Source organism: Corvus moneduloides, chromosome 15 (assembly GCF_009650955.1).
Source record: "Corvus moneduloides isolate bCorMon1 chromosome 15, bCorMon1.pri, whole genome shotgun sequence".
In the NCBI taxonomy this organism is placed as follows: Eukaryota; Metazoa; Chordata; class Aves; order Passeriformes; family Corvidae; genus Corvus; species Corvus moneduloides.
In genome coordinates, this window is record NC_045490.1 from 6,426,689 (window position 1) to 6,436,903 (window position 10,215).

The 10,215-nt window shown below is 54.9% G+C and overlaps 1 protein-coding gene and 1 long non-coding RNA gene across 3 annotated transcripts; one reads left to right on the plus strand and one right to left on the minus strand.

Annotated features, from left to right (window-relative positions):
- SPARC (secreted protein acidic and cysteine rich) lies at positions 1 to 9,727 on the plus strand. 2 transcript variants are annotated; one of them, XM_032124985.1, is made up of 10 exons: positions 1 to 200; positions 6,076 to 6,144; positions 6,340 to 6,390; positions 6,555 to 6,639; positions 7,050 to 7,171; positions 7,353 to 7,473; positions 7,661 to 7,794; positions 7,954 to 8,102; positions 8,691 to 8,839; positions 9,036 to 9,727. In XM_032124985.1, the coding sequence occupies exons 2-10, from the start codon at positions 6,088 to 6,090 to the stop codon at positions 9,062 to 9,064; spliced, it is 897 nt and encodes a 298-aa protein (XP_031980876.1). In that variant the 5' UTR covers positions 1 to 200; positions 6,076 to 6,087; the 3' UTR covers positions 9,065 to 9,727. The 2 variants fall into 2 exon arrangements, with proteins under 2 accessions (XP_031980876.1, XP_031980877.1); XM_032124986.1 differs by lacking the exon at positions 6,340 to 6,390.
- LOC116451477 lies at positions 200 to 1,368 on the minus strand. Its single transcript, XR_004243205.1, has 3 exons — positions 1,245 to 1,368; positions 725 to 807; positions 200 to 642 (listed from the first exon to the last, which is right to left on the minus strand). It is a non-coding gene; the product is annotated as an uncharacterized LOC116451477 (long non-coding RNA).
- Positions 9,728 to 10,215: the final 488 nt, after the last annotated feature.

A 10,215-nucleotide genomic window follows, 5' to 3' on the forward strand; every position in this document is an offset into this window, starting at 1 on the left:
TGTGCCTCAGGAGGGACTGCCCACTTAGAGGGGGAGAGGAAGAGACGGATTTGGAAAGATAGCGAGGAGGAGGAGGGGGAGAGGCAGCGGGAAACCCAGCCCACCCTTCGGCTTCCTCCTGCCTCCTTCTAAAACCCACAGATTCCTCCAGCCTGTCCAAGAGCCTGAAGTTCCCTCAGCCGTGCTGCCGGGACTGCGAGGTATGGCCCGAGATTCGCGTTTGCCTTTGCTGTGCTTTTCCTCCCGACATGGGGGTCCCCACAGCCCGGCTCGTGGGGGACCCTGGCCAGGGTAGTGTGTCCAGGGGAGTGTGTCCAGGGGAGTGTGTCCAGGGGAGTGTGTCCGGGGAGTGTGTCCAGTGCTCGCAATGCATCACTCGGGATGGGGAGCTGGACGCTCTCCACCCCAAGCGGTGCATTTGGAAACTCCTCCTGACTTCACCCCTTTCTCTTCTCTGCAGCATTTCCACTTCTAAACTGTCTCTTACTCAGTTTCGCTGCCAGAGCTTTAATGCTGGCATCTGACTGCAAAGGTTTAACCCGCCCTCGTTCTTCTTTCTCCTCCCTTTTTCCCCTCTGGGTTTTCAGCTGGTGGGTAGTTCCTTAGAGAGATCCGAGAGACCAAGGTCTGGGCACAACCAGCCTGCAGAGAAAATCAGATCTAGTTACGAACAGTCCCCACTAGTCCCAGCCTGAGGTGCGTTGGCAGGTGATGTTTTACTCACCAGAGTATCCAGAGGAAGAACAAAAGAGCTGTCGACTTCATCTCAGCGGTTTTATTTTTTCAGTGCAGCCGGTCTTATTCTTCCTTTGGGGAAAAAAAAAAAAAAAAAAAAAAAAAAAAAAAGACACTCGGCTTTTTGTTCTGAGCAAACTTTGAAAGCCTTTCAAGTCTGCTGCCCTGGCTTGCCGAACTCTGGCTGATCGACTGTTAGGGAGACGGCGACTGCAGGAGAGGAGGAGTAAAGCTCTTTTGGGGTGGTTTTTTAGGTTTTAGGGACTTGGGTTCGGTCAGGCACTATTTTAGGTCCATACAGAAGAGACAAGGGCTTGCTTCCTTTAAAGGCAGCCGCTGTCTTTCCCGGCCCGGTGACGTGACAGTCTAACTGCTCTTTGTGTCCCTTTTCTAAGAAAGCTCCACTCGGTTGCATCCAGCCAAAAACAAGGAAATTTAACCGTTTGGGGGTTGAATTCCCACCCAAACCGAAGGGCAAAAGTTTCAAGTTGGAGCGAAACCGGGCGTACCGGGAATGTCACCGGTGCTCCCGAGCCCTCAGAGAGGACCAACTTGAAACGGCCCAAAAACTCAGCATCCCTCCAAAAGGACAAAAGTTAATTGCAGCCGTTTGTTAGGGTGGATCAGGCGACTTTCAAGTGAAAATGAAAGGCTGTTGCATCCTGCGCAGCAGCAAAAGCCAAGCCATTGTCTGCCACATAGGCAGGAGCAGAGGTGCGGGCGGTGTTGGGAGGGGGAAGAGCAGAAATAAACTTTTCGAAGTTTTTTTCAAGCCCCTCCTTCTACAACACTCTGCTCTTCTATGACTCAGCCCCAGAGGAATGTCGGCTCCCATGGAAACCTTTTCTGGGTCCTCTGGTCCGAAGGATGTCAGGGCTGTTATCGCTGGAGCGCCTGTGGCAGGGCAAGTCCAGGGAATGCTTTGGAGATGGTTTGCATTTTTGCAGAACATTTATCGGACAGTTTATTCTCTCCCTCCTTTGTGGAGCTGTGCGGGATCAGCTGGTTACATCCCCCGGGAGCCGGAGGGACCTCTGGCACCTGGCACTAAAATATCCGGGCTACTTTTGACACTGCCTTAGGTCCAGCCCACACAAAAGAAAAAGCTCAGGCAGGACAGCAAAATTCTGTCTCACCTGTCTGCACAGAGCTCATCCATGAGCCGCTGCCTGCAGACCCCGGCTCGTCCAGGCACTTTTCTTTGTACTAATTTGATTGTTTTCCAGTATGGATTCAGTCTGCAACCTGGAGAAACTACGGCAGCTTCAGCACACAGCCGTGATGGGCTCTTGCCGTTGTATCAATAAGCCCTGTAAGATCTGGAACATTTCCTAGTTCAATCAGAGCTGCTCAGCCCCCAGCACAGGGAATGGGTTCACACAGTACTGGGGTGTAGCCGTGTCTCTGCTGACTCTGCATGGGCACATGGAGTAGGTAGATTTCTTCCCCGCCGTGTTTTACTTGGAGTGTGTAAATGTGTATGTGAGCTAAAGGGAATTGCACTTCCATCTAAACCTTCCATGGCTGTCTGAGCCTGCACACTGCGTGAGAGGGGTCTGTGCAGGTGGCAGGAGCCAGGCTGGCTTCTCCCCACTCCCCTGCCCTGCTCCCCAGGCACCCAGGGCAGCTGCAGCACATCTGGGTGAGCCAGCACCGAACATGCAGGGACCTGTTCAGCAGGGAGCTTTATGGGGACTCACGCAAACAGCTCCGGCTTCAAATGGAATTTTAGCCTGGGAGTGGCTGCTGAGCAAAGCTCAGAGGGTCTTGCTTGCATAGGGAGGTCAGGGCGAGGCAGTGGGGACCCAGCCCTGGCATTGTGTCTCTATGGGGGTCACACTCGGTCACCCATCTGCACCTTGAAAACTGTGGCCCCAGTGGGCTTTGGCAGAGTCTTTTTCTGGGCCAGTCTTGCCTTTACACTCCGTGTGAGGTGGGGGAATGTCAGCTCCTCCAGAGGCTTGGATGAGCCGTGAGCAGAAGGAGGGTGGGTGCAGGAGACCCTGCTGCCGGGCTGGGCTGCAGGCAGGAGCTGAGGCATGGGAGGGTTTTGCCCAGCCATTGCCCATTCCTGCCTCCAAGGCTGCAGTGGGAGGAGGCAGCAGAGCCCCTCACCCGGGGTTAGCAGGGGTGGCAGCTGGGGTGAGCCCGGTGGCCTCGGGGAGGAGCTGTCAAAGTGGCCAGGCAGAGACTCCTCCCCACGCTAACGTGGCACCCCAAAGGGCTTACGCAACCCTGGACAGGGCCAGCGCCACATGGACCACTTCCCACCATCCATGGAGCCTCTCCTGGAGGCTGCGCCTGCCTCGTCAGTGTCCTCCCCCGACCCACAAAGGCCCCCAGGCTGGGGTCCCCATGAGAGACCCACAGACCCAGTGGCACAGATTCTCCTCTGTGCATCGCTGCAGGGTGTTTTCCCCATCAGGAGAAACCGATGATGGTGCCACAAGCTCGGGGGGAGCGTGGCAAAGAGTTTCCCAGAGCAGCTTGCTTTGAGTTTATGGAGGTGCTGAGGGTCAGCCTCAGACCTCTCTACACCTCGTGGTCTTCTTCTTTGGGGTATGCAATGAACAGCTGGTGCTGAGGGCCATCCTGGAAAGGTGAACCACTGAGAGGGGTTTGTGGGAGCCCCCAGACCCTGTTCATAGAGTGACTGGGAGCTGAAAGCCCCATGTAGGATGCAAGTGGGGTCAGGTATTAAAAAGGCTGCGCAGCCCATGGGTCCTGCAGCCCATGCGTGCCCTGTTGTCTCCTCAATTCACAACCTTCAGGAGGGCAGGCCTGAGGAGAGGGTGGTGACCATGCAGCTTCTCTCATTCTATACTCAGCAGCCCTTTCTGTGCTGGTTTCCAGCATCCTGCGAAGTGCTGGTGTCTGTTGATTCCTTTAGGATGCAGAAGGACATAAGTCCCTGCTTGCTAAAATCTTTTTCCCTGTTTTCTTCTGTCCAAAATGACCCCTTGGCTGCACCCCCCTTGCTGCCCTCTGCCCTCCGTGGGGCTCACAAAGCAGTGCCAGCCATTCCCAGTGCAGAGCCCCTCAGGGATCCTCCCAAGTCCCTCCAGCTGGGGGATGGATGCTGAGCTCGTGGTGCGGCCCAGCTGCCTGCTCCAAAGAGCATCCTCTTGGATAGCAGGACCATGGCTGCTCCACAAGGAGGGAGACTTGCACCACGGACCACATTATCCTGATGGAGCAACTCCGTGTGCAAGGCTCCTGAACTGTTATTTCAGGACTTTTGACCACCAGGCATTCAGGAATGACCATTTGCAAGCCAGCCAGGGGCTCACAGACACTGCAATGTCCTCGCTGCACAGGCTTTGCCTCCAAAAGGTTGTCGTTTTATAATAAATTTGTTTTACCATCTAAGGCACAAGACAGCTCTGCAGAACTTGTTTGCTCAGACTTTTTCGTGTTCTTTCTTCCTCCAAACACAACACTGGCAGCTCCAACTGTCTGCTGGCTCCTAGCAAACATGTAATTCCCTGACCCCAGCTTACTGCATGTCCAGACTTTGAAATTCAAGGCTTTTTTAAAGCTTGGGGAAATGATCTAAGATGGCCTTGGTGTGGGGTTGGGTTCTTGTTAGTGCCACCTTCCACATGTGCATGCACTGCCCTCTTCTTCAGGCTGGGCACTGCCCAATGAGCATCACTGAACCTCAGAGCATCTTCCAAAGTAAACAAGACCCTTGGGAGAAGCCCAGGAGGAGCCTTTACAAGTCAGGGGATACCAGCAAGGGGGGAGATGGCCAGAATCACCAGTACTTTTCCACCTCCCTCCCCAAACAACCCTTCCAGGAGTGAAGAACCAGTGATCTCTGCTCGCAAATGCTGGCAGAGCTCACAGAAGCCTCCAGAACAAATCAAGACCAGGGGAAGGGACAGCTCATACCAAGCAGGAGAGGAGGGAGCTGCTCAGCTGCAGCCTTGATAGAGCAAAAGGGCTCATCACCCCCTCCCCACAGCTCCTCTGCCACAGGTCCTTCATGCCACCACAGCAGCCATCCCCAGCACCCCCTCCCAGCCCTCTGACATCCCAAGGAAGCTGCCATCCATTCCCTATTTTGCACAGACACCCCACTGGGGGCTGGGTGAGGTCCTGAGATTGGAAAGAGGATTTTCTCTGAGTGGCCAAACCATGCTAAGTTCGAAAGCAGAGCCCAGCCTGGCTGGCGTCTCGGCAGCACAGGTTTGGTGTGGTTTTACACCCAGAGAGCTGCTGTGCATGGAAAGGAAAGGATGCAGTGACATCAGATATCCTGGGAGAGAAGAAGAGACCTTGTCCAACACTTTCTGTCCCAGCAAATCCCTCCCTTTGCTGGCACCAGGGCGGGCTGTGCTGGCCCGGGCGCGCAGGTGGAGCGGAGGAGCGCAGGCGGAAGGGAGACTTGGCAGGGGGACAGGTCCCCTCGCTGGCACGAGCGAGAACGGCGGAGTTCCACTGTCCCCGGGGCGGAAGGGAGCGGGCAGCCCTCGCTGCCACCGGCATATTAAGCGGCCAGCTGAGCTCCTCTCCGCCCGCACACAGAGGGGCTCGTCCCTGCCAAACAGGAACCGGGGGGGACAAGGCCAGGGGGATGTCACCAGCTGCGCTCTCCTCCTGACTCACATCACAGCCACTGTTAGCTGGGCTGCCTCGTCCTACAGAGGCTCTGCAACAGCCCAGACTGGGAAGGTGCAAAGGGCTCATCCTTCTGGAGCTCGTCTCCCAGCAGGACACAACCCCCAAGTGGTCTTGGGTCCCTCAAACCCAGTCTGGGGACCCTCAGGTCTGAGCAGAAAAGGGAAAAACAATAGTAGACACCTATACATGTTAGGCTTTGATATCCCTAGGGACGTCTGTGTCCATAGGGGAAGGGGTTTTCTAAAGGATTTAATTGTCAAGTGCTCTGTCTCATTGTCTCTCTGTTATCTCTTTCCTTCCTCCACTTCCATTTTTCCTCTGATTGACAAATAAGATGATAGAGCTTCATTCTTTTTACCTGGCACTCATAACAGGGGATTTCTAACATGAAAAATATGGGGTGATTTGTAAAAAAAAAGCCTCCAGAGAAGGAAAGAGCCAATTTGACTGTGATTTTCCTAAAGGCATCCAGGAGAGCAACAGACATCTAAACCCCACTGTCTCATTTTGCGAAATCAAATGAATTTATCTTGGAAACACGATTTGGCCCAAGATTTTGGCTAGAAGAGCCATCATGTGGGTCTGTAATGCTGAACAGACAAGGCAGGAAATGGAGAGAACGCCCTTCTCGAAGTGTCTGAGTGCTCAGCCTGGAGCCCAGCGGCACACAGTGGCCTCCTTCCTCATCCCTCCTTTTCCTCTGCTTTATTCAAGGTCTGCTGAAAGATGAGGGCCTGGATTTTCTTCCTTCTCTGCCTGGCAGGCAAAGCCCTGGCAGCGCCGGTAAGTGCAGGAGACAGCAGAGCCTCTGCTGTCGGGGTTGTCCATCTGGAGTAGCCGATGGGGATTTTCTTTTATAACAAATAAAGTACTGAGGGATGAGGGGCAACTTGAGGGTGGCCCTACTGCCCATTCCAGTGGGTCACCCCCCTTGGGACTGCCCCACGGACCCCCACTCACGGGTCTTTTCCCCTGCAGCAGGAGGCTCTGCCCGATGAGACAGAGGTCATCGAAGATCCCACCACAGAGGTCAGTGGTTCTGTCCCTCCTCCTCACCCACCCCCTCAGCACCACAGCTCTGGGCAGAGCATCCCCAAAGCGCTGGGGAGCCAAGGGGGAGCTGCTCTGCCCCCCAGGCAGCTGGGGCTGTGCTCTGTGTGCACCCACAGCAGAAACACCAACCTCTTTTGCAGGAGCCTGTGGGGGCTAATCCTGTCCAGGTGGAGGTGGGAGAGTTTGAGGAACCCACGGAGGATGTAGAGGAGATTGTTGCAGAGAGTAAGTCCCTCTTCCCCTGCCCTCCTGCTGGCAGGGACACCATCCCCTCCCTGTGTGGGGGAGTTTAAGCCACCCCAAACACTGAGGGGCTCCTTTGGGAAGGGCTGTAGCACAAGGACAATGCCAGCCTGGGTGCACATTTAAAGCAAAAGAGGCACATGGCCTCTTCCAGCCCTGGGCTCTCTGTAAGCCCATTTTTGCAACAGAAGAATGGCTAAAGAAAGGAGTCCAGGATTAGCTCGAGGGCTAGCATGGACTTCTGGAAACCTTCACATCTTCCTGGTGTGAGAATAGATGCTGGGGGCTGTCCCTGGCGAAGTCTCTGTCTTCCCTCTGTGCTGAGGTGCGCTGAGCATCTCATGGGAGGTGAGGATGTGGCTGGCTCTGACTTTGCTCCCCTCCTGCTGCAGACCCCTGCCAGAACCACCACTGCAAGCACGGAAAGGTGTGCGAGGTGGATGATAACAACTCGCCCATGTGTGTGTGCCAGGACCCCTCCAGCTGCCCCGCCACCGCCGGCGTCTTCGAGAAGGTGAGGGCAGCAGCTGCTGGGTGGCCCAGGGCAGGGAGGGACCCACATGGGCTTTGCCAGATGGAGACAGAGTAAGGGTGGCTGGTGAAGAAGGAGCCATTGCCCACCCCAGGAAACAAGTCAGACATCTCGTTTGGAGGCTCTCCCTGCCTCTCATGCAGCATCTGCCCTTCCCGTGCAGGTCTGTGGCACTGACAACAAAACCTACGACTCCTCCTGCCATTTCTTTGCCACCAAGTGCACCTTGGAGGGAACCAAGAAGGGACACAAGCTGCACCTGGACTACATTGGGCCTTGCAAATGTAAGTGGGGCCAAACCCTCAGACAACAGGATCCCTAACTGGGCACACGCCCCCCATGTTCACAGTTTGAGGGAGAGCAAAGGTCCTGGCAGGCTCGGGGCTGAGGTGGGAGGGCACTGGGGCTGCATGTCCAGGGTGTGGAGCTGCATGTCCAGATGCTGCACTGACCACTGTGTATGACTTGCAGTCATCCCTGCCTGCCTGGACACAGAGCTCACCGAGTTCCCCCTGCGCATGCGGGACTGGCTCAAGAACGTGCTGATCACCCTGTACGAGCGCGACGAGGACAACAACCTGCTGACCGAGAAGCAGAAGCTCAAGGTGAGGGACAGGGGAGGCAGTTCACCCCTGCAACGGAGCCAGCACAGACAGGGAGCCTGTCCACAGTGACCTGTGGGATCCCTGTAAAGTCCCTCCCAAGGTCCCCCCTTGCACCCCATTTCCCTACTGACAAGGTCTCCCCGGCCTCTCCCATGGCAGGTGAAGAAGATCCATGAGAACGAGAAGCGCCTGGAGGCTGGTGACCACACCGTGGAGCTCCTGGCCCGGGACTTTGAGAAGAACTACAACATGTACATCTTCCCCGTGCACTGGCAGTTCGGGCAGCTGGACCAGCACCCCATTGATGGGTGAGTGCCAGCAGAGCAGGACAGAGACCCCACCATTTCTTGCCCAAGGACCAGGGTGATTCGGCAGTAGAAGGTGCCAAGGCAGGCTGGAGATGTGACACAAGTGGGTGGCTGGTGGCAGAGTCACATCTTGCAGAGGTTGTGGCAAACCAGGCTGGGGTAGAGGCACCTTTGCCTCCTGCAACCAGCTCTTCTGCAGGCCTCCCCCAGCCCCAGCTGCTCCCACCTCCCTTGGGTGTGGAGTTTCTCTCTTCTCAGATTTACTGTTCTATGATAGTCCCCTAAAATATCATAGTCCAAAGGCCCCGGGATAACTGCAGCAGCTGAGATAGCAGCTGCTGGCTTAGCTGTGGGCTGGAGATGGGCATGAGAGTGATCACACACGTGGGCCTGTGGGGTGGGGGCAGCTGGCAGGGACCCCCAGCTGGTGGCTATTTCATGACCAGCACAGCCAGCTGCAAAGGCAGACACCAGTCTTGACCCTGGTGACACTTAGGGGCTGATACTGGGAGGGCACTGGGACAGCAGCCAAAACAGAGAGCTGGGGCAAGCATCTACCCTCCTGTGACCACGTGGTCACCTTGGCAGGTACCTGTCCCACACCGAGCTGGCCCCGCTCCGTGCCCCCCTGATCCCCATGGAGCACTGCACCACTCGCTTCTTCGAGGCCTGCGACCTGGACAACGACAAGTACATCGCCCTGGAGGAGTGGGCCAGCTGCTTTGGCATCAAGGAGCGTAAGTGCTGAGGAGGGCAGGAATGGGGGTGGAGGGGAGACTGAAGAGCACCCCCAGAGCCCCCACTCTGGCTGAAGCAATGCATTACAGCCTGCCCTGGGTGAGGGAGAGCAGGGGGGAGTGGGGAGGGTGCAGGAACAGTGGGACCCTGGCACCATCCACCTCCTGACTTTGTCTCTCTCTTTTCCTTCCACAGAGGACATAGACAAGGATCTTGTGATCTAAACGCTCGCCTTCCTGCTCTGCTGCCAACTTTGTCATGTTTTAACCTTCCCACTTCCTTTGGTTTTTAAATTGCTTTTGTTTTGTTTTGTTTTTCCCCTGGGAACAAGGTGCTAATATAGGTCTAAACATATGTAGTAACGGTGCTAAGAGAAATAACAGTCCTCCTTCATAGCCTTATCTATCACCACTAGATTACTCACCCAGCTGTTTCCACATGTTCTTACCAGCCTTTTCTCTCTCTGATGTGTCTTTACCGCGGACTGTTCCTGTGCTAAATATCCGCTCTGCGTTGGCATCCGCTCTCAGATCCGCTTCTCCTAACTTCTCGCTAACAGCACGTTCCTGACATGTCAGACACAAAACCCTCTCAGCTGATTCACCGCCCCAGTCACAGATGCCAGCGAGGGAAGGCAGAGCCAGAGGATGTAGGAGGATTGGGTTCTCAAGCAGAGCAGCTGCAGGTGACATTGTGGCCACCCAGCTCGTGGTAGGAAGGATGGAGAGGGGTGAGAAAGACGGAGTGGTAGGATTTTGTTTTCCCTTTTTTTTTTTATTTTTCCCTCCCATTCCCAGGGCTTGAATTTAGCAGTTATTGGGCACAAAAAAAAAAAAAAAAAGAGAAATCGAACAAGTGAATAGGGAAGTGCACAGAATTTCAAACAAGTAAGATGAAATGATTCCCAACCTGTAAAATCGTCTTCAATAATAAAGGTTTGAAAGTGCTACATGCTTCACCATCACTCAATGACCACGCTGCTGTCGTGTTTTCTGTGCTAGATGGGGTGTGTGTGGCTCACCTTGACCTTGTGATTCAGCTGTAGGTGAGATAAAGCTCTTGGCTCTCCCCAGATCACAGTGCCCATAAGCACTGCTCACCCCTCTGCCTTGGCTGTGCTTAAATTCCAGCCCTGCTCTCCCAGGGAAGCCGTGTCACACTTGGAAGGAATGTTTCTGCCCAGAAAGTGGCATATTTGCCACATGCTCGAGGGAAAGGCTGTAATATTTTTTTCCTCTTGTGGATTTAAGGGATGCAAAGGATGGAAGGGAAAAGGTATTTGGATTTTGCTTTATAAGAGAGGGTCCTGACAGGAGCAAAGTGATGGTTAAATCTCCCAGGCTGAGAACTCTTTTTTTACCTCTGAATGTTCCCC

What these genes read in the sequence shown, in the direction of transcription:
- SPARC (XM_032124985.1), top strand. Translation starts at nt 6,088, where the DNA reads ATGAGGGCCTGGATTTTCTTCCTTCTCTGCCTGGCAGGCAAAGCCCTG. An exon ending in CTACATTGGGCCTTGCAAAT is followed by an intron (nt 7,474 to 7,660) that starts GTAAGTGGGGCC and finishes TATGACTTGCAG; the next exon opens with TCATCCCTGCCTGCCTGGAC. An exon ending in CCGAGAAGCAGAAGCTCAAG is followed by an intron (nt 7,795 to 7,953) that starts GTGAGGGACAGG and finishes CTCCCATGGCAG; the next exon opens with GTGAAGAAGATCCATGAGAA.